Source organism: Ranitomeya imitator, chromosome 4 (assembly GCF_032444005.1).
Source record: "Ranitomeya imitator isolate aRanImi1 chromosome 4, aRanImi1.pri, whole genome shotgun sequence".
Lineage (NCBI taxonomy): Eukaryota > Metazoa > Chordata > Amphibia > Anura > Dendrobatidae > Ranitomeya > Ranitomeya imitator.
Genome location: NC_091285.1, coordinates 26467814 through 26492226, shown reverse-complemented (window position 1 = coordinate 26492226; position 24413 = coordinate 26467814). Strand labels below are relative to the sequence as shown.

Sequence of the window (24413 nt, the reverse complement as noted above, 5' to 3'; positions counted from 1 at the left end):
CCCCATAGTGGCTGCATGGTCTGCCACCATTGGCAGCGTGCCACTGCCTGGTGTGGTGGATTCTGTAAGTCTGTAGGACATTGAAGCAGAAAAGATGAAGGCAGGAAGGCAGTGAGGACTTGACACACACAGGAATCTCAGGAGCAGCTTTAAGTGGAACCCAGCAGGGATGGATGCAAGCACAAACACAAAAAGCACAGGTGGTGGAGCACAGTGAACATAAGACTAGGGTCTCGATCCCAAGACACAGGTGTGTGTCTAAATGGACCTTAACCAGGTTTAGGGAGATGATCTCATTGATCCACCGTATTGCAATACCCTGATAAGGAGCACAGTTTTTTGTCTTACATTTTTCCTTTCTTTACCACATAGTGGTGCTGTTGCCGTAGATGAAGCTCCACAATTCACTTTCAGCTTTCAATCCGGACTGTTCTTTTTTTTTTTTTTGCAGAACCACGTGTAGGTTCATTTGTAAGGACAAAAAAAAAGAGAAAACACAGAATCTATAATTAATTATTTCTACTTCTGAAATAATCCATCCAACTTCTGTACATTTTGATCCTCGGCTGTGATTATTTTTGGACTCTTTAGCGGTCTTCAGGAATATCTCAGCACACGTGCCGCCTTTCATGTTTGTTGACATGGTCAGGGTAAAGGTATCTAAAAATATAACACAGTTAATTCCCCAGGAAGGGCCTAACACAATCGGATCTGGATTATAACACGTCTTAGCCGTCCGGTCTATCACTCTTCTACTCAAGTATGTAGAGATCAACGCTCCGGTTGAAGAACAGTTGCAATGTGTAGGACAAGCTCTGCTGTTTACCGTTTATAAAACACCAAAATAAAAATCACTTTAAACGAATAAAATCCATAATCCGTTTCAAAGGGTCGGTATGATCAAGATTAAATACACTTTCACCATGATCAAAGATAAACAATGTCTGAAGAACTAAGAACATGTTTGGTGCTGACATGTTTCACATTTCCGTCCCTTCTCCACTATGTTTTATTCTTTTTTTTTCTCTTTCGAGACTTTTCTTCTGCGTACACATTTTTGGCAAGTTTTAGCTGTCAGATATCGAGTTACAAGGCGTGTTGTTTGCATGCAAATGTGTACAGTACACACTCATACCCTCGAACACATTTATGCTTATGACCCCCCCATCCCACCCTCCCACCACCCTTAACAAATCCTTATGCAATAGAAAAGTCAGCCTTGGTCTACGTCTCTCTCTGTCTCTCGGGAACTCTTGTAATAACTGTGAGCCTTTAGCTCTGCTTATCGTAGTCAGATTTTCATAAGACTTGGTGGGATGAAAGAGCCTCCCAGATCTTCCTTATCTACATTTCAATGTTAACCCTTCTGGTGGCCACCAACGACTGGTTGACTCTTTTGTTCGACACCAGTTCTCGGAAGCCTTTTCTGTCTCTGAAAACTACATTGGATGGCTTAATCTGTCACTCATCTATCCAGGGGGTGGTGAATTCCTTTGGGAAAACATATTGTGAGATTTGCCAGCCAACTCTTTCACTGCAGATCGTTTGACTCGAAACTCCCTGATCGGTTGTTGTTGGGACTCATGTTGGAGAGTCAATTTAAGAGTGCTGGGAAACCTTTGCACGCTTCGCAATTTTTTCTTTCAACTTTTGAGGACTCAGAAAAATGCTCAGACCATTGACATTACTACGAGCTACCGAGAAGAAGTTTTCGAAACGATTTTCCACCCAGGAGTGTTTGGCTGGTACCTCGTTCGCGTCTGACTGCGACGAGCTTTCGTCTGTGACCATTACAACAGCAGGGGATGTTCAGACCAAGGCAATTTGTATAGAGCAGATTTTTTTCAAGCTGTTTTGTCTATTTCGTCTGATTGAAAAAACTCTTCGGATTGAAAGTGAAATTTACCCTACTGAGAATCCTAGACCCAGAAGAGGGTGTAGGATTTCCTGAAAAGAGGGCACAGGTAGGGTCAAAATGCCAAAAGATATTTGAAGATGCAAAAGGGGGAAACTGGAGATGGATATACTCAGGAACAAAAGGAGTTTTGGGAAAGTGGAATAGAAGCAACTACACCTAATTTCAATGTAACCCAATGCTTTCAGTCTCTAAAAGGTATTTGAAGGTCCACTTAACGATTGCAAGAATATACATGTCATCTTAACTGTTCGACTGATAGTCTAACATATATTTTGACACGTACGCACATTTACTTTTAAGGAATATGGTAAGATTTAGAGTCGTGTATTCTCAATGATGGCAGCTAATCTGTACATAGATCTGGAGAGGTAATAATCTAACTAAAATGACAATGACCATACAAGAGAGATTTGGCCATCATCGCAGGGATTAGTGTTGCAGATTGACGGAAAGTATGTTTTTGTAAAGATAATATTTTTGGAACTTTTTTTTGACAATCGACAATGTTGGTATTTTCTATCCTTTCAGAATAACAGGTTTCATTTTCTCAATTATTATTATATATATATATTTTTTTGCGTATACTATTTCCACCAGAAATTGAAAATAATATCACAATGCAAGTTAAAAAAGAAAAATTAAAAATTTTCAAATTTTCTTACCCAGAGAAAAACTGAATGTCCCACCCCACCCCCCAATAAAGGAAAGGATAAAATAGCAAATTTTTTACAACTTCTTAATTCCTTAAAACAATTCCTAGTTAAATAGAAAGATCAATTTGAACCTCAAATAAGAAATCTAGCAATTTTTTTCCGGTGGTCAAAGTCAAGTAGCAGCTCCTGTGATTCTGCACAGCGTTGCTTAGACACTTGGCAGGGAAAGGGTTACTCTTCAGAGCACCGAGCCATCTGGCTGGGCTGGTTTGGTATAATCGAGCAGATTATGTTCACAAGACTCAGAGTTTAAGGCTCCTCACCCATAGAGCAACTCAGAAAAATCTTTTGTACAAGGCTTGCAAAAAAAAAAAAAAAAAAGCAACTTTTTTTTTTGTTACCCTGAATGAATACGCTTCCAGCAAACTACAGCTTCATGTCGATGTTTCTTAATAGATTAACACGGATGCCATGGTCAATCCAGCCGCCACGGTAAGAAAAATTACCTGTGATCTGCAAAAGCAAGGTAGGCAGCCGAGAATAGGAAAAAGGTTATGGGGGTGAGAAGGGAGGGGTGTGGGGTAAAATCTAAGAATTTCTAAAAAAAAATTCCATTTTGTTTCGAATGAAAAATTGCACATTTATTTTAGTATTTTTGCTTTTGAAATTCCTGCTTAGTTTATAGGATTTATGAATGTACAAAATAAAAAATAGTATAAAAAAATATTAATTATTAGAATAGAGAAAAAAAAATCTTCGTTCGCAGAAGGAATGTAGAACTAGCTGTAACCAACCTCATTCACCCCAGAGGCAAATTTTAGACCTTGCAAAAACAGTCAAAATCTTTTTATCTCCCACTGCTTTCCTACTCAGTTAAGCATTTGCCACCATTGTTTGCGCTGTTTTTTTCAAATTATTATTAGCATTATTATTATTTTCTTTTTTGTGCTGTGCTCCATCCCACATGTGCTGGATACTGTAAAGTGTTCTTGTAGAGTTTGGTGAGAGGGTTATTTACTATTCTAGAAATCTCCGGGGGTATACTAATTCTGAACATACCATTTCCACATGCTTAAAAAAAAAAGTCACTTAATAGAGTGCGGTCTCCAAAAATAACGTCCTGTTTCTTAGGACACGTCAAGCTGTTTTATTACCGTATTTATTTTAGTTAAGTGTGGAAGGGGAAAAAAAAAATCTTAAAATAATATATTAGGATAAAAAAAATTTCTATGTGTTCAGGTGCGTTTGCGATAAAAGTCGAAAACGTCACTTTTAGGTCGCGATTTATTGAGTTGGGTATTTTTGTCGGTGTGTTCTTTTTTTTGTGTCTTACTCAAGACTCAAGCATTAGGGTTTACTATACAGTGGTTGTGTAACAAATGTCATCGGTGCTTAGCGTAGACGTAAGACTCTAAATTGCGATGCTGAAAGGTCGGTTTTCGAAAAGAAAAATTGAAAATTTTTTGGCATGGACGACAATCGACTTGACTGATGGCAACGTCATCCCTACATGCATGGGCATAACAGATGATTATGGCTAAAGGAAAGCTAGGGGTGTTATAACGATGAATGATCTCAGCTAATTACTTTGCTTGCTGGAAAAAAAATCATTAAAGTGTAGCGTTTATGGATGTTTTTTGAAATCCTGAAGTCGGAAGTTCAGATACTCTTCGAATCCATCACTTTGTTTTTTTCTTCTCACCAGTAATTATTTTAAGGCAGTGGTTTGGGGAATCTTATCTCAATCTCAACTAATAGGATTGCAGCGGATATTTCTGAAGAGCCATTGCTAGTCTGCTGTGAGCAAATCTTGTCACGTGTTGGTTTATCTATGGATAAGCGGAACAGGAATTCAACTTTTTGAATGCTGTCAAAATTTTCATTTTTTTATTTTTTTTTGGGTGGGAGGAGGAATTTGTGTTCTTTAAGATATTTATATTTTAAGAGTGTTTTTTTTTTTTAGGACATGAAGAAAAGGTAAAGCCCGTATGACAACTTATACATTGAGGGCTAAGTATTTTAATATGAAGAGTTTAATTTGAGGGATAATTTCACCCCACCCTTCAAGCTGCACATGTGTTGCACCTGTTGCCCCTATAGCAAGTTGACAGCTAGCTGCCAAGAGTAACGTGTAGGGCCCAAAAATGGGGAAATCTTTTGGTAGCTGTATGCATTGGGTACCAGATAGGCCCTCAACTTCGATTTTTTTTTTGTGTGTGTTATTTTTGTTATTTCATTGCAGCATATCTAGAAATAGGGAAAGCCCGCCGGGATGAGAAATCGTTTTATTGGCATTGCGTTTCCCTCAAAAGCAAAACAATTAGGTGCTAGCAGTGTTGATGCTTCTGGTGTTTTTGTAAAAAGTTGGAAACTTCAAGGGGTTGTCCATCTATAGGATAGGTGATAACATGTTGATTGGTTAGGGTTCAACCACTGGGACTGCTGAGACTGGCATCGATCAGGGTTTCCCATCCATAGGATAGGTGATAACTTGTTGGTCGGTGGTTGTCCAACCATTGGGACTACTGAGACTGGCAACGATCGGGGTTGTCCATCTATAGGATGAGTGATAACTTGTTGGTCAATAGGGGTCCAACCACTGGGATTGCTGGGACCTGCAACAATCGGTGTTGTCCCTCCATAGGATGGGTGATAACATGTAGGTCAGTTGGATTCAACCACTGGGACCACTGAGACCTGCAATGATCGGGGTTGTCCATCCATAGGATAGGTGACAACTTGTTGGGGAGTGGGGGTCCAACCACTGAGACTGCTGAGACCGGTAATGAGCAGGGTTGTCCAGCTATAGGATAGGTGATAACTTGTTGGTTGATGGGGTCCAACTACTGGGATTGCTGAGACCTGCAACAATTGGTGTTGTCCATCCATAGGAGAAGTGATAACTTGTTGGTGAGTGGGGGTCCAACTACTGGGACTGCTGGGACCTGCAACAGTTGTGTTTATCCATCCATATTAGAGGTGATAACTTGTTGGTGAGCGGGGTCCAACCACCCCGGGACTACTGAGACTGGCAACAATCGGGGTTGTCCATCCATAGGATAGGTGATAACTTGTTGGTCGATGGGGTCCAACTACTGGGATTGCTGAGACCTGCAACAATTGGTGTTGTCCATCCATAGGAGAGGTGATAACTTGTTGGTGAGTGGGGTCCAACCACTGGAACTACTGAGACTGGCAACAATCGGGGTTGTCCATCCATAGCATAGGTGATAACTTGTTGGTCGATGGGGTCCAACCAATGGGACTGCTGAAACCAGCACTGATTGGCAGAATGAGGCTCTTTTATCCCCATTAGGGTTCGCTCATACTACCGAGCAGCTAGTGTATACCTCAGACAAGTGCTATCCGATGTATCATCGGTTTCACTGACTCAGCTCCAATTTTATACTATAGAGCAGTGCCGACTAGCATTTTTTTCTCATGCTATGTCGGCATGAGAAAAAAATCACTACATGCTGTGACTGGCATCATATATCGGATGGCGCTCACCCTTACAAGTCTATAGGAGAGCAGTCCGATATACAACTGGAGAGCAGTCCGATATACAACCAACTCAGAGAATGGAGAAGAAAGAGAAATGAATTTCTTCTCCGCACCTGTGATCCGATTCTAGCTTGCGAGAGACTCGGATCATAATAAAACGACACTCGGCTCAATCTTGCAGCAGAGTTTGAGCCGAGGGTCACTTGCATTTTCTTGCATGATAGAATAGTCGGATGCTCAACACTAGTGTGAGCGAGCCCTTAGAATTGAGCATCAATGCTCATGCTTGACCACCATTCCATTAACTGTCTACGGGGCTGCCGAGAGCTACGCCATGTTTTCTCCGGAAACCCCATTGAGGATGAGTAACGAGGCAGGCGGGCATCATTCATTTCATAACGGGATAAAAGTTTCCTATCGGGAATAAAGATCCCAAGTGCAGTGTGGCTCCCATTTGTAGGTCCCCCCACCGATGAGTAAGTCATCACCTTTCCCGCGGATAGATGATAACTTGTTTTTATTGAACAACTCACTTAATCTTTTTTTTTTAAGTCACTGCAGATTTTATATGGTTCTCGGTGATGGATGATTTATGAACTCTATGATTTCTGGAAATGGACAATGGAAAAAGGCCCATAAATTTATAACATTTTATCTGACATTTTTGTGTCCTTTTAAGCAGTGAGACACTTGAGAACGTTTAGTTTTGACTAATGTAATGTGATTGTAAATTTAGAATCTAAAAATGGATAATAAATGTTATTTTTGAGGGTCCACTTTGGAAAATCCTGTTACAAAAACCTACTAAAAGATGAGAAGATCCCAGGGTATCGACCTACTGGACATTCGGCAATCAGGTGTGATCTCTGAGGAAACTCCACAGCAAGTGTTTAATTTCTCTGCAGGGGAACTGAAGCATTACATTAGAATAGCGCCACCCTAGACCATGAGTCATTACAGTTCTGCTCCACACAACTTGAGTTGTATCCACCACTGAAGTCCCGGAGGATCAATTGGTAGGCCCAGCCTCTGAGCCTTTAATATAAAAGGTCCAGAAGAAGACAACCCCATTTGTAGATGACAAAGAAGGCAATCACTTGCCCCTAGGGTCTTTTTCTTATGGGTTTCCCCTCTTTGTAACCCTGTCTGTGATGATAAGGAGACTGATGAAAAGTAATCTTTATAGACCAAGAAATGATGTCAACCTTTTATTAGGCCCTTTTGCCCATGTGGGGGATATCTTTCTAAATATGCAAAATAAAAAAACAACAACAAAAATTCTAATAAATGTTACTTGGTTTTACTATACCAACCTCTTACAATATTAAATAGATCTAGATCTCTTAGACCCGATGAGGCTGTTGTGAATCTGTGTCATACAAGCTTTTATACTCCTGAAATTAAAATAAGCATTTTTATTAGTTTTGTTAACGAGTAAAAAATTCAAGAATGCCAATGAATTCACTCTCTATCAATCCAGCCGGAGTGACAGTTGCAGATTGTACATAGTAGTGTCTCCGCAGCAGCAGGGAGGAGGGACGCTGAGGAGCTGTCAGGTGTGGCGGGTGTAGAAACATCAGTATAGAGGAGGGACACTGAGGAGCTGTCAGGTGTGGCGGGTGTAGAAACATCAGTATAGAGGAGGGACGCTGAGGAGCTGTCAGGTGTGGTGGGTGGAGAAACACCAGTATAGAGGAGGGACACTGAGCACCTGTCAGGTGTGGTGGGTGGAGAAACACCAGTATAGAGGAGGGACACTGAGGAGCTGTCAGGTGTGGTGGGTGGAGAAACAGCAGTATAGAGGAGGGACACTGAGCAGCTGTCAGGTGTGGTGGGTGGAGAAACACCAGTATAGAGGAGGGACACTGAGGAGCTGTCAGGTGTGGTGGGTGGAGAAACACCAGTATAGAGGAGGGACACTGAGCAGCTGTCAGGTGTGGTGGGTGGAGAAACACCAGTATAGAGGAGGGACACTGAGGAGCTGTCAGGTGTGGCGGGTGTAGAAACATCAGTATAGAGGAGGGACGCTGAGGAGCTGTCAGGTGTGGTGGGTGGAGAAACACCAGTATAGAGGAGGGACACTGAGCACCTGTCAGGTGTGGTGGGTGGAGAAACACCAGTATAGAGGAGGGACACTGAGGAGCTGTCAGGTGTGGTGGGTGGAGAAACAGCAGTATAGAGGAGGGACGCTGAGGAGCTGTCAGGTGTGGTGGGTGTAGAAACATCAGTATAGAGGAGGGACGCTGAGGAGCTGTTAGGTGTGGTGGGTGGAGAAACACCAGTATAGAGGAGGGACACTGAGCAGCTGTCAGGTGTGGTGGGTGGAGAAACACCAGTATAGAGGAGGGACACTGAGGAGCTGTCAGGTGTGGTGGGTGGAGAAACAGCAGTATAGAGGAGGGACACTGAGCAGCTGTCAGGTGTGGTGGGTGGAGAAACACCAGTATAGAGGAGGGACACTGAGGAGCTGTCAGGTGTGGTGGGTGGAGAAACAGCAGTATAGAGGAGGGACGCTGAGGAGCGGTCAGGTGTGGTGGGTTTAGAAACATCAGTATAGAGGAGGGACGCTGAGGAGCTGTCAGGTGTGGTGGGTGGAGAAACACCAGTATAGAGGAGGGACACTGAGCAGCTGTCAGGTGTGGTGGGTGGAGAAACACCAGTATAGAGGAGGGACACTGAGGAGCTGTCAGGTGTGGTGGGTGGAGAAACAGCAGTATAGAGGAGGGACACTGAGGAGCTGTCAGGTTAGGGAAGGTTGAGATTCAGAACCAGCACGGAGGAGTGATAATGAGGAGCTGTCAGATGTGGGTGAAGATTCAGCCGCAGCAGGGAGGAGGTATATTGATCTGTCAGACTAGCTGGGTGGAGATTTAGCAGTTGCAGGGAGAAGGGACATCTAGGAGCAGTCAGGCTAAGCAAGTAGAGATTCAGTAGCAGCAGGGCAGAGAGGGACTGAGGAGCTGTCACACCAGGTGGGTGAAGATTTAGATGCAGCAGTGAGTAGGGACATTGAGGAGTTCAGCAGGAAGGAGTGACATTGAGAAGAACTCAGGCAAGATGGGTGGAGATTCAACAGGAAGGAGGGGCACTTGAGGAGCTGTCAGGCTAGGTGGATGGAGATTCGGCAGAAGGGAGGAGGGGCGCCAGGAAGCTTTTTTGTTAGATGTGTGGAGATACAGCATGGAGGAGGGATATTGAGAAGCTGCCAGGCTACATGGATGGAGATTCATCAGGGAGGATGGTCATTGAGGAGCTATCAGGCTAGGTGAGTGGAGATTCAGCAGCAGGGAGGAGGGTCACCGAAGAGCTGTTAGGCTATGTGGATGGAGATTCAGCAGGGAGGAGGGACATTGAGGATTTGTCAGACTAGAAGGGTGGAGATTCAGCAGCAGGGAAGGGGCATTTAGAAGCTGTCATGTTCGGTGGGTGGAGACTCAGCAGGGAGGAGGGTCATTGAGGAGCTATCAGGCTAGATGGGTGGAGATTCAGCAGCAGGGAAGGGGCATTTAGAAGCTGTCATGTTCGGTGGGTGGAGGTTCAGCAGGGAGGAGGGTCATTGAGGAGCTATCAGGCTAGATAGGTGGAGATTCTGCAGCAGCATGGAGGATGGACATTGAGGCCGGTTTGGACTAGACTGAGTTTAAGTTTTGAAAAAGAATTATACAGCTATTATACACTGATTTTCAAAGTAAGTACATCAGTCTCACCAGGTATATGATATCCATTTAGTAATGTATGCAGTTTGTATAGGGAAATATGGATACAGATTTTGTTTAAACAATAGGCCATTCCCTTTAAGTTCAGAGTAGTCATTTTTTTTTATGATTTTCTTATAAACCTGGTTTTGTGATGCAATTTAAGGATACATTTTAGATCCACAAAGTTAAATTAACAGAAGCGCACTTAGGAATCCGAATAAACCAAAAAGGGTATTGAAGACTCCATTGTCTACAAATAAATGCCTCGAAGAGATGGAAGTAAAACTGTGCCCACATTTATGCTGTAATTATTTGGAGTGAGTCCAAAAGAAAGAATCTTGTTCATAAGCTGTACCCAAAACTTTTATTAAGTGCACTTCTCAGGAACGTGCGTGAATGGAGATAGCCTAGTTAAAAAAAATCTTACGCCACTTGTTGTGTTGATGATGAAGGCTTGTTGCCATAGTAACATGACTTGTTCAACCATATACCCTTCCATTTACAATAGCCATTGACACAGACTTTTTATACCATTGTCTTTTTTATATATCCTTTATTTCCTTCTTAGTCATAATGTAAGCCTTCATCGTTAAGTATCTTCTTTAGGGAGTGGTAACTCCGAGGATGTATACTAAAATGTAGGGTCACTTTAATGGTAGAGTTTGCCCATGGCCCAACAGTTTTGATCTACTAGTTATAATGCTCTTGCACTTATGTAGGTGAGTCTGCATGTATATGGTGATGAAAGTGGGGTTCAAAGGGGGATGTCCAACCCAATAACTCTTGTCTATATGCCCACATCAAGTAAAGCCCAAAGACATCATAGGAGATAGACCTGTACTCTGGATAGTCAAGAGTCAACTCTTGCTCTGGTAGCTATGTAAAGATGGGCAATCCGAATATACCTGCCCTGGTCTGGCGTTCTGTCCGGCCCTTCACAGCAGTCAGTCTTTACTTCTTCATCCATGACTCAACTTCTGGAGGGCTTACTGGGTCTTGCAATGTCCTGATGTTACATGGAGCCTGATAAGCACCATAGGTGCCCAGGATGGCAGGAGCAGAAGCGAAGACTGGCTGCCACTAGATGCCAAACCAGGAAGGAGTGAATCAAGTTGCTAATTTCTAGTCCTATATGTTCTTTTTGGTAGGAGCTCATGGGTAAAATATGGCCACTTCACCAGATATAGTAGCTGGCCAGCCGATTACGGGGTATGGAGAGACGTCTTATCCACTTTGATCAGTCCTCTTGCTTAGGATCCACTTTAGTAAAAGAGGTGTTGTCAAGCTAGACTAATTTCACATGACAATTCCGTGAGTTAATCATAATAGATGAAACCATCCATTAGAGATGGTTTGAATTGATCCACAAGAAACGGTCCACAGACTACTCAGTAATCTGTAGCCACTGAACGGAAACCCTGAGAATCACCTCTACCTCCTGGCATCTACGGCTCGTTTTTTGATTAGCCAGTGTGACATCACATTTGTGTCACGCTAGAATGGAGAAGTCACGCCAGACTAGCTATCCAAATGAACAGTCATGATTGCCATCACACGTGGTTTACAGGGTTCCCGTCAACCGGCTTAAGATTATCAATGTGGCCGCTAGACTAGGTCCTAACAAATCTACTTGAATCATCTCTACCAACCATCCATTATTTTTCAGAGTGAACGCAGCTGACATCCTTACTTCTGAAATGTTATACCTCTGTAGTCTAGGGAACACATAAAAACCTTTTCTCGCATGTTTGAGTCAAGTTAGAAAAGTTTAGACAACTCTTTATTATAGTTTACAATTCACGATTCACTTGAGTACAATTGAAATCAACCACAGTGAAATCCAACCGTAAACCTCAAGTGTTTGTTTGTCTGCGGTAACCTCTTACCAGCCCGATCCAGACTTCTTCAACCAGCCTTGCTTAATATTATACTCCTCAAAAGACGCAGGAGTCGACTGGGAAGACAATGACCTGACCTAGAACAGGCAAATATCTTCAAGTGTCTTTAAGGAGCTATTGTGAGGTTTTGGCATCTTGTAACATACATCACAATATCGCACGTTATAAAGCATTTCTACAGATGGGAAATTTTGCAGCGATGCGTAAAGACGTAGCCAAGCTATTATACTTCTGATAATAACAGATGTATCTTCGAAAATGGCTTCACAGAGTCTGTGTGACTGAAGAAGGACGTTTGAGCTGGCCATACATATTAAATAAGGGGTTCTTCGGCAGACTAAAAATATTATTAAAAGATTTAGATCGGTCTAGAAAAAATTCGAGGATCACCAATCCCTCGCAGTTCTTGGTCTGACACTCACCTTTTCTCCTGGTTCAATCTCGACATACCATTTTCTTGGGCGTTAAGGTGAGACCATGATGTTGAGACTAGTGGGGGACAGGGTAAGCATCAGAAAGTGAGGTTCTGTTCTTTTTTTAGTTTGAGACATTTTTAAAAAATTACTTTTATTTGTTATAAAACTCTTAACTTGTTGGCCTAACCAGCCAATCCTTTAAAGTGTATGGGTACGAGTCCTGCCTGTCCACCGACAGATCATATCAGGACAAAAAGGGACATTTGTTAAATTTCAATGCCCAATAATGTGTTCGTAAGGAATTTTAGTCTATGGCAGCATACTCCCGTCTCCCGATACATGCATGTTCACCAAGTCCTTGTGTAAGGGTCCATGGGGGGAAGCTCTTGGCAGATTTCTATTGGTATGGTCAGTTTTAGCCATTCAACCTTACCCCTTTTCTTAGAAACGTAATTATGGACTTGACAGATTGTTGTGGTTTGTGCTTTTTCGAGCACATGGCAACAGACTCTACTTGGTTTACATTACCCTACAAGGAGGTTTCCACCATTTATTTGAAAAAGAGATATTGCCATAGAGTAGAGTATCGGGGACAGAGGAGCTGTGGAGGCAGTTTTGGTTATTTTGTTGAGTTTGAAGGGTAGGATTGAGTGTTTTGTCAGCCTAAATTTTGGTGTAGTAATATTACTAAGTACTTAAGGGTTTGCTAATATTACTATGGGACTCACAATCTAGATTCCCTATCAGTATGTCATTGGAATGTGGAAGGAAGCTGGAGAACCCAGAGGAAACCCACGCAAACATGGGGAGAACATACAATGTTGATGTAGATCAATGTTGATGCAGATGTTGTCCTTGGTGGGATTTGAACCCAGGACTCCAGCACTGCAAGGCTGCAGTGCTAACCACTGAGCCACCGTGCTACCCCGTTTGTTACTTTATGTAAGATGTCAATGACAAAGGGAGGTCCATTGCTACCTTATAGCAGATAGAGGTCTATGTTTTACATCAGTTCCTGTTCACTTTACCAGTGCCTTACTACATGATTCATCAGTCCATCCATGAGATCTGTCGGAATCAGATGTCGACCTTTAAAGTGTATCTGTCAGTAGGATCATCCATCCTAAGCCCTCTACGTGGGACATAGGAAGTTGAATAAAAGGATACCTTGATATCTGTGATCTGATGTCTTATTCCAGAGAAATCCACATTTTTCTTAATATGTAAGAAAGCCGTTAAGATCTATGGGAGAGGCATAAACCTTCCTGAGAATTTGCCTCCAGAGTTTATTTTACATGAAAAGGGGCGTTACCACTGTGAGACATGTGGATCAGAAGAGCGGACTGTCATCCATTACATGTCTCACACTGGTACCGCCCCCCTTTCATTTAAAATAAGCTCTGGAGGCAGATTCTCAAGGAGATCTCTATCCTGCCCATAAATCTTAACAGCTCATTTACGCATTAAGAAAAATCAAAATTTTTCTGGCATTATGGTTGGACCAGTGCTTGCGTGCGCTGTGGTCAGGGCAATGATAATCTCCTAATGATAAAACCTTCATTGTAAGTAAACTACAGCATTCAGCCTAATAATTGACACATCTCTGAATTCAGAGTCTCAGCTGCTACCTCGTGCTTTCCTCAGATTATAAAAATTACATTTCATTTTCACCACCTAAGCTATACATCTATTTCTTTCTCCACCTACACTATACCATGTTTCCCATTGGTTGGTCTATATTATCAAACTCACAAGTTTCGTTAATTTCTAAATTAAAACGGAAGCTACTGAAACTCTCATACCTACCACTGGAAGCCAATAAAATTAACTGTATCTCAAAAGTAATCTTTTGTGATCCCATATTCAAAGCTAGGTGAAAAACTAGACTAGTATAGCACCAGTGAGTAGACCAAGCTTGTGGGCTCCAGAGACAAATGTTTTCAATATAAGCTAGATAGAAATCTCCTACTTTAATCCCTGCTTATCTTTTTCTATTTGATTTGCCAGTTAGAAAACTTTTTCGCCCCAAAATGTGATTTACAGCAAATTAATTAGCTTCGATTCGAAATACTGCAAAGATGCTAAATTCCCTAAAAAGATGTTTGCAACACTCTGAAGTCTCCAAGCACTGTATGCAATCCTTTTCAAGCTCTTTAACACAAACACAGCCTTAGTAATGTCAATGTGACCTCACCACAGAAATGGATAGTAACCTAAAATTAATCAACAGTCCATTTCATAACACAGTACACTAATGGACTTAGTGTATTTTTTTTTATATATAAAAAAGGGCCCAGAAACTAACCCTCCTAGTGACTTGTGATCAGGTAGACAATTCTTTGCCGAACAATAACTTAAACTGATGGTGTCGCTGTCAGAGGTAACACGATCCAAGTGATGATGCGCCATATATCCCACAATGTCCTTACTAATATGTTTGCTTGGGGCAAAGGAACCCATTGGAACCTTGCTTTTGGTAGCACTCATACCCGGACAGCTGGTTGAGTAAATCAGAGAACTCAGCGGCTATGAGTGACCCCTGGCAGCAGAGCTGGAGAGCACATAAGTGCTGCAGACAATAACAGACACCAGGAGCCGTGGCGGAGAACAACCCCCACTACATTCATATCACTGCATCAATCAAGGGAGATGTGAAGACTCCTTTCACCAATTTCCAAGCTATAATGAGACATGGGACTAGAAACCAATCCCTTTCTTAAGTGCGAGTCGAGTCATCTCCAGGTCGTATAACCTGGAAATTTACTGGTCATCTACATACTGGTGAGTTGTAATCTTATTGGCATTAATGGTCAGGGTGGTTGGTCATTTACGGTCTGCGTAAAGAGTATGACCCATATATGAGCTGAGAAGATGAGTGGATTATTGCGTAAAGGAACGAAGGGACCAAGCTGATGGAAAATCAGTAACACAAGTAATGGACAGACCTGTATTTCCGCACTTGCTTAGCTTCCAGTCATTATCAATAGTACAGATGTCACTGGTCTTGTGGAACTTTTGTAAATGATGGACTGTTTAAAATGTAAAATAATTCACATTAATTTTAAAGCAAAAGACTGTTCTTAGAATGCTCAGGCTTCCTCCTTTAGATTAGGACTTGCCATATTCCAAGATGAGTGGCACGAGACTACTGAAGCTATCATGTGAGAATATAGGTTAGGGATGTCTCCGAAGTATGCCATCCGTCTGCCCACTGTCACCCGCAGTTTAGATTTGTTTGTCTTGAAGGTTCGAAACAGAATTTGTATTCTGAAAAATTGGGGTGATTATGAAATATGGGGAAAGTTAAAGGTTGGCACAAATGTTAATCGCAAGAGCTAATGAGGTTATAATGAATGCACATCTATCTATTATCTATTATCATAATCTATCATCTATTATCTATTTATTACCTATTATAATAATCTATCTATTATCTATCAATCTATTTATCTATTATCTATCTATTATCTATCTATTATCTATCTATTATCTATCAATCTATCATTTATCTATCTATCTATTGTCTATCTATCATCTATCTATCATCTATCTATTATCTATCTATTATCTATCTATTATCTATCTATCTGTCTATCTATCTGTCTATCTATCTATTATCTACAGTATCTATCTATCTATCTATTATCTATCTATCTATCTATCTATCTATCTATCTATCTATCTATCTATCTATTATCATAATCTATCTATCTATTTATCTAGTATCTATTATCTAACTATTATCTATCTATTATCTATCTATCTGTCTATCTATCTATTATCTACAGTATCTATCTATCTATTATCTATCTATCTATCTATTATCATAATCTATCTATCTATCTATCTATTTATCTAGTATCTATTATCTAACTATTATCTATCTATTATCTATCTATCTGTCTATCTATCTATTATCTACAGTATCTATCTATCTATCTATTATCTATCTATCTATCTATTATCATAATCTATCTATATATCTATCTATTTATCTATCTATAATCTATTATCATTATCTATCTATCTATCTATCTATCATCTATCTATCTATTATCTATCTATCTATTATCTATCTATCTATTATCTATCTAATCTATATCCATGATCTAACCTAAATTTCATGAAAAAAATAACGAAACCCCCCCAAAACAATGTGTGTCTCTGAGTGTTACTCAACACCATACACAAGTCTATAATGGAACAAGACAAATCTTTTTACACTTACAGGAGATCTGACCTAAGCAGGATTTAGAGGGAAAGAACTGCAAAAGGTCTGCTCAAACACAACCCAAGAATCCGCTTAGGCAGAGGAATTATCCATGACGTTCTGACTGTGACAGCACAGGATTTCCCTATATCACCGGATCTTAAAGGGAACCTGTCACCCCGAAAATCGGGGGTGAGGTAATCCCACCGGCATCAGGGGCTTATCTGCAGCATTCTATAATGCTGTAGATAAGCCCCCGATGTTACCTGAAAAAGGAGAAAAAGACGTTAGATTATACTCACCCAGGGGCGGTCCCGCTGCTGGTCTGGTCAGATGGGCGTCTCCGGTCCGCTGCGGCGCCTCCTATCTTCTTTCCATGACGTCCTCTTCTGATCTTCAGCCACGGCTCCGGCGCAGGCGTACTTTGCTCTGCCCTGTTGAGGGCAGAGGATAGTACAGCAGTGCGCAGGCGCCGGAAAGGTCAGAGGCTCGGCGCCTGCGCACTGCAGTACTTTGTCTGCCCTCAACAGGGCAGAGCAAAGTACGCCTGCGCCGGAGCCGTGGCCGAAGATCAGAAGAGGACGTCATGGAAAGAAGATAGGAGGCGCCGCAGCGGACCGGAGACGCCCATCTGACCAGACCAGCAGCGGGACCGCCCCTGGGTGAGTATAATCTAACGTCTTTTTCTCCTTTTTCAGGTAACATCGGGGGCTTATCTACAGCATTATAGAATGCTGCAGATAAGCCCCTGATGCCGGTGGGATTACCTCACCCGCGATTTTCGGGGTGACAGGTTCCCTTTAAGAAAAATGTAGGAACATTTTCCGAACCAGAAATGTATTGTCTTGGATTCCATTGGATTGTAACAAAGAATGTCTTTCTCATCTATTTTATAAATGCAAAATACTCAATGCTCTAAGCGAGGACTTGAGGTTGTTATAATCCAATTGTTTCATGGTCATCAATTTTTCTTTCCAAAGTTATGATCCCCATAATGGTCTATGGAGGAATATTCATCCCATTGGAATGTGTCTTTAGAATATTACCTGTCTTTTAAACATTTTTTTTTTCTGTTAAACTTACTTTTAAAATATTTTTCACAATTTTTTTCCATATCACAATCTTAAAAAAAAAATCTTACATTTTTCACACTGGCCACTGGGGCTTTTAGACTCTAATTTCCTGTTGTGAAGGGAGGCGGAGCAGGGTGAGCTGTAACATCACCTATTGTGAATGGTGGATCCTGTGTTATCTACTGTATATAGAGGAGTTATCAGTCATTGTACAGGAGGAGGAGGTGAGCTGTGACATCACCTACTGTGAATGGTGGATCCTGTGTTATCTACTGTATATAGAGGTGTTATCAGTCATTGTACAGGAGGAGGAGGTGAGCTGTGACATCACCTATTGTGAATGGTGGATCCTGTGTTATCTACTGTATATAGAGGTGTTATCAGTCATTGTACAGGAGGAGGAGGTGAGCTGTGACATCACCTATTGTGAATGGTGGATCCTGTGTTATCTACGGTATATAGAGGTGTTATCAGTCATTGTACAGGAAGAGGAGGTGAGCTGTGACATCACCTATTGTGAATGGTGGATCCTGTGTTATCTACTGTATATAGAGGTGTTATCAGTCACTGTACAGGAGGAGGAGGTGAGCTGTGACATCACCTATTGTGAATGGTGGATCCTGTGTTTTCTACTGTATATAGAGGTGTTATCAGTCATTGTACAGGAAGAGGAGGTGAGCTGTGACATCACCTATTGGGAATGGTGGATCCTGTGTTATCTACTGTATATAGAGATGTTATCAGTCATTGTACAGGTGGAGGAGGTGAGCTGTGACATCACCTATTGTGAATGGTGGATCCTGTGTTATCTACTGTATATAGAGGTGTTATCAGTCATTGTACAGGAAGAGGAGGTGAGCTGTAACATCACCTATTGTGAATGGTGGATCCTGTGTTATCTACTGTATATAGAGGTGTTATCAGTCATTGTCAGGGGCGGATTATCAGAGGGTCAATATGGGCGGTAGCCCAGGGCCCAGTGGTCTGGGGGGGCCCTGGGCTACCGCACAGATTGACCCTCTGATAATCATCTGTGAATGCCGGCCGCCGCCGCCGCCGGCATTTATGTGCCCCCGCCGTACCCGGTGGGCAGAGAGAGGGGGCCCGCATCGGGCCCCTTCTCATCTGCTCACCGGGCCCCTTCCGGCGCTGCGGCGGTTTCCTATTGACGTGCAGGCGCTCGCCCGCACGTCAATAGTTAATAACAGCCGCCAGCCAATTGGAGGCTGGCGGCTGATGTCGGCCGCAGGCGCACACGTCGCCGGCGTCTGACATCATTGTCAGTCGCCGGCGAGTGTGCTCTGTTGGAGGGAGCTCAGCGCTGGAGCGCGGACAGGTGAGGAGACTTTGTTTTTTGTTTTTATAACGGTGGAAACACTGAGGGCAATGCTGGAGGACACTGGGGCAGATTGCTGGAGGACGCTGGGGCAGATTGCTGGAGGACGCTGGGGCAGATTGCGGGAGGACACTGGGGCAGATTGCGGGAGGACACTGGGGCAATGCTGGAGGACACTGGGGCAGATTGCTGGAGGACACTGGGGCAGATTGCTAGAGGACACTGGGGCAGATTGCTGGAGGACGCTGGGGCAGATTGCTGGAGGACACTGGGGCAGATTGCGGGAGGACACTGGGGCAGATTGCGGGAGGACACTTGGGCAATGCTAGAGGACACTGGGGCAGATTGCTGGAGGACACTGGGGCAGATTGCTAGAGGACACTGGGGCAGATTGCTAGAGGACACTGGGGCAGATTGCTAGAGGACACTGGGGCAGATTGCTGGAGGACACTGGGGCAGATTGCTGGAGGACACTGGGGCAGATTGCTAGAGGACACTGGGGCAGATTGCTGGAGGACACTGGGGCAGATTGCTAGAGGACACTGGGGCAGATTGCTGGAGGACACTGGGGCAGATTGCTGGAGGACGCTGGGGCAGATTGCTGGAGGACGCTGGGGCAGATTGCTGGAGGACGCTGGGGCAATGCTAGAGGACACTGGGGCAGATTGCTGGAGGACACTGGGGCAGATTGCTGGAGGACGCTGGGGCAGATTGCTGGAGGACGCTGGGGCAGATTGCTGGAGGACGCTGTGGCAGATTGCTGGAGGACGCTGGGGCAGATTGCTGGAGGACGCTGGGGCAATGCTAGAGGACACTGGGGCAGATTGCTGGAGGACACTGGGGAGATTGCTGGAGGACACTGGGGCAGATTGCTGGAGGACGCTGGGGCAGATTGCTGGAGGACGCTGGGGCAATGCTAGAGGACACTGGGGCAGATTGCTGAAGGACACTGGGGCAGATTGCTGGAGGACACTGGGGCAGATTGCTGGAGGACACTGGGGCAGATTGCTGGAGGACACTGGGGCAGATTGCTGGAGGACACTGGGGCAGATTGCTGGAGACACTGGGGCAGATTGCTGGAGACACTGGGGCAGATTGCTGGACACACTGTCTGGGGGCAATGCTGGACACACTGGGGGCAATATGCTGGAGACACTGGGGCAGATTGCTGGACACTGGGGCAATATGCTGGACATACTGAGGCAGATTGCTGGACACACTGGGGGCAGGACTGGAGGCATGGGCATGATTGGAGACACGGGGCAGAATGAAAGACATGGGGCAGGATTGGATCATGGGGCAGGATGGATATGATGGAGACAGATGGGGCAGGATGTGGAGATCATATGGGGTAGAATGGATACTCATGAGGGCAGGATGCGCGCACATATTGCAGGAGCCAGGAATGAGACACACGGGGCCAGGGTGGGGAATATTATTACCATAGGGGCTAATTAAGGGATATTATTACTGCAGTGATGCATTTATTTTATTTTTTGAGTATACTGTTTTAAATGGGGGTCGGTCCTGTTACTGTATAGAGTGACACTATATCGCCTTTTTTTCTTCATGTGGTGTAATGTAGAAGTTGTGAAAAATTAAGTAATGTGTTCTGCAAGCGGAGCTCGAGATAACTGTGTTATTTCCTGCAGAAACGAGCCCTGGCTGGAAGAAATGATGGCGGTCTGTGCTGGATGAAAGATGAAGGACTTCACCTAGAGACGTCACTGGTGAGTCAGTGTTACCTATACACTGACACTATACACTGTATACTATATAGAGGTCCTGTGTATAATACCCCCAGTGATCTCTGTATTACCTCTACACAGACACTGCATACTAAGTACAGATCTCCTGTGAATACTGGCACTTATGGTGATAGTATTGTGTTGTTGTTTTTTACTGATCAGTATTGTAGTATTCAGTCACTATGTGGTGGTAATATGTGGTCTGGACATGGTGTTGTGGTATTTGTCCCTTGTATGTGATATTTGGTCACCAAGTGGTAATATGTGGTCTTGACATGGTGCGGTGGTATTTGTTCCTTGTATGTGATATTATTCGATCACTGTGGTTGTAATTTGTGGTCTGGTCATGGTGCGGTGGTATTTGTTCCTTGTATGTGATATTATTGGTCAAGATATACCTAAATTGTATTGCAGATTTTAACAAATATTTAATAGGTTACAGTAGAGTAGGGCCTGGCCATTTTTCTGGAATAATCTGGTTCGGGTATATCATGACCCCCGTCACATGACCCCCGTCACTTGACCCCCGGCACATGACCCCCGTCACATGACCCCCGTCACATGACCGGGGGGGGGGGGCCCACAGTGTCTGAACAGCCCGGGGCCCTGGCTACCCTTAATCCACCCCTGGTCATTGTACAGGAGGAGGAGGTGAGCTGTGACATCACCTATTAGGAATGGTGGATCCTGTGTTATCTACTGTGTATAGAGGTGTTATCAGTCATTGTACAGGAGGAGGAGGTGAGCTGTGACATCACCTACTGTGAATGGTGGATCCTGTGTTATCTACTGTATATAGAGGTGTTATCAGTCATTGTACAGGAAGAGGAGGTGAGCTGTGACATCACCTATTGTGAATGGTGGATCCTGTGTTATCCACTGTATATAGAGGTGTTATCAGTCATTGTACAGGAGGAGGTGAGCTGTGACATCACCTATTGTGAATGGTGGATCCTGTGTTATCTACTGTATACAGAGGTGTTATCAGTCATTGTACTGAGGAGGTGAGCTGTAACATCACCTATTGTGAATGGTGGATCCTGTGTTATCTACTGTATATAGAGGTGTTATCAGTCATTGTACAGGAGGAGGAGGTGAGCTGTGACATCACCTATTGTGAATGGTGGATCCTGTGTTATCTACTGAATATAGAGGTGTTATCAGTCATTGTACAGGAAGAGGAGGTGAGCTGTAACATCACCTATTGTGAATGGTGGATCCTGTGTTATCCACTGTATATAGAGGTGTTATCAGTCATTGTACAGGAGGAGGGGAGCTGTAACATCACCTATTGTGAATGGTGGATCCTGTGTTATATACTGTATATAGAGGTGTTTTCAGTCATTGAACAGGAGGAGGAGGAGGTGAGCTGTGATATCACCTATTGTGAATGATGGATCCTGTGTTATCTACTGTATATAGAGGTGTTATCAGTCATTGTACAGGAGGAGGAGGTGAGCTGTGACATCACCTATTAGGAATGGTGGATCCTGTGTTATCTACTGTATATAGAGGTGTTATCAGTCATTGTACAGAAGGAGGAGGTGAGCTGTGACATCACCTATTGTGAATGGTGGATCCTGTGTTATCTACTGTATATAGAGGTGTTATCAGTCATTGTACAGGAGGAGGAGGTGAGCTGTGACATCACCTATTGTGAATGGTGGATCCTGTGTTATCTACTGTATATAGAGGTGTTATCAGTCATTGTAACCTTGTTTCTGTATCTGATGGTAAATAGCCTGCAGAAAATGGTTCCTGAAAGGGCTGAAAGTACGAATCTAAAAAATCCACAGTGGCCAGTGTGAACATTGCAAGATTTCTTCTTTTTTTTTTTTTTTTTTAACTAAAGATCTTTCATGATATAAAAAAATTGCTAAAATGTGATTGCCAATCATTAACTATAGCAATTGTTACCATCCACCTCTCGTGTCTCCCTTTTCCCCATAGTTTGTAAGCTTGCGAGCAGGGCCCTCATTCCTCCTGGTATCTGTTTTGAACTGTATTTCTGTTATGCTGTAATGTCTATTGTCTGTGCAAGTCCCCTCTATAATTTGTAAAGCGCTGCGGAATATGTTGGCGCTATATAAATAAAAATTATTATTATTATATTATTATCAGAGGTTATAAAAGGACTGGTGACGCTGTGCTCAGCTGACTGACGCCATTGCACAGCTCAGGGACAGGTCTGATTGGAGGGAGCGAACAGTTATCCAGGACAGATTAATTAATGGGCGCCCTCTAGTGTTGATACTGGTGCTGATGCTGAACTATCATACTAACAGTCCTTCTAAGGGCTATTCCTGTGCTTTGCTGTTTGTTTCAGATACATTCTGCATTTAGCCTAAGGACAGTTGCAGGAGCAGGGAGAGTGGCAGAATACAACGTTTAGGCAGGGCTTAGGGCTTTGCAGTCCATTGCTAAATATATATCTGCTGCATGTGACCATATTTTTTTCTTGGGGGTGAAAAAATGGACTATATTGTCATCCATAGAGTATTACATGCTTTTTTTTACATTTCGGTGTTATCTAAGACTCCAAAAAAAGGTTGACTTTTTTTCTGGATTCAATTAGTCATCCATAGCGTTTAACGTGATTTTCTATTAAATTTCGGTGGTATATAACACTCAAAAGAAGTGTGCAAAATTTTTCTTTGGATTTAATTAATCATCCATGCAGTATTACCTGCTTTGTTTTACATTTCAGTAGTATATAACATTCCAAAAAAAGAGTGCAAAAAGTTTTCTCCTTTGAATTTGTCATCTATACACTTACCGTATACACTCGAGTATAAGCCGAGATTTTCAGGCCATTTTTTAGGCTGAAAGTGCCCCTCTCGGCTTATACTCGAGTCATTGTCCCAGGGGGGCTGTAGGGGAGGGGCAGCGGCGGCTGTCACATACTCGCCTGCTCCTGGCCTGGTCCTTGCATCTCCGATGGTCTCCAGGCGCCGGCAGCTCTTCCTGTGTTGAGCGGTCACGTGGTACCTTTCATTAAAGTAAGGAATATGGATGCGACTCCACTCCCATAGGGGTGGAGCCGCATATTCATTACTTTAATGAGCAGTACCAGTGACCGCTCAACACTGGAAGAAGCTGTCAGTACCCGGAGACCATCTGTCAGTGAGAAGCAGGGACCGCGCCTGGAGCAGGTGAGTATAATGGGGAGGGTGAGCATTGCGCGATATTCATCTGTCCCCGTTCCATGGCCGGGCGCGGCTCCTTCTTCCGCGTCCTCTGGCTGTGACGTTCAGGTCAGAGGACGCGATGACGTGGTTAGTGCGCGCCCTCTGCCTGAATGTCAGTGCAGAGGATGCCAAAGACGGAGCTGCACCCGGCGGTGGAACGGGGACAGGTGAATATAGCAAGTGCCGGGGGCCTGAGCGACAAAAGGTGAGTATGTAATTTCTTTTTCTAATCGCAGCAACTGCATATGGGGCAGATGTTTGTATGAAGCATCTTATGGGGCAAATGTCTCTATGGAGCATATTATGGGGCTATTATTAACCTTTATGCAGCATTGTATGGGGCAAATGTCTCTATGGAGCATCTTATGGGGCCATTATTAACCTTTGTGCAGCTTTATATGGGACATATTTTAATATAGAGCATCTTATGGGGCCCATCATAAACTTTATGGAGCATTATATGGGGCATATTTTGTATGGAGCATTTTATGGGGGCCATCATGAACTGTATGGAGCATTATATGGGGCTCCTGATTCAATATGGATATTCAAAATCACTTAACCTACTGATGTCTCAATTAATTTTACTGTTATTGGTATTTATTTTTATTTTTGAAAATTACCAGTAGCTGCTGCATTTCCCACCCTAGGCTTATACTTGGGTATACTCAGCAAGTTTTCCCAGTTTTTTGTGGCAGAATTAGGGGTCTCGGCTTATAATCGAGTATATATGGTATACATGCTTTGTCTTACATTATGGTGGTATAAACC

The 24413-nt window shown here is 43.2% G+C and overlaps 1 protein-coding gene across 5 annotated transcripts in view; it reads left to right on the top strand.

Moving 5' to 3' along the window:
* The first annotated feature begins 1213 nt into the window (after positions 1–1213).
* NTF3 (neurotrophin 3) overlaps positions 1214–24413 on the top strand; it is a 78658-nt gene continuing 55458 nt past the window's right edge. The window contains exon 1 of one of the 5 annotated variants that reach the window (XM_069763413.1): positions 1214–1964. Coding sequence is in view for 2 of the 5 variants with exons in the window: in XM_069763411.1 (XP_069619512.1) it covers positions 20401–20436 (36 nt within the window). In the remaining 3 variants the exon portion in view is untranslated. Of the gene's footprint in view, positions 2114–2878; positions 3098–20361; positions 20437–24413 lie in introns of those variants that run through there. The other 4 variants (XM_069763415.1, XM_069763412.1, XM_069763416.1 and 1 more) reach the window with 4 other exon arrangements.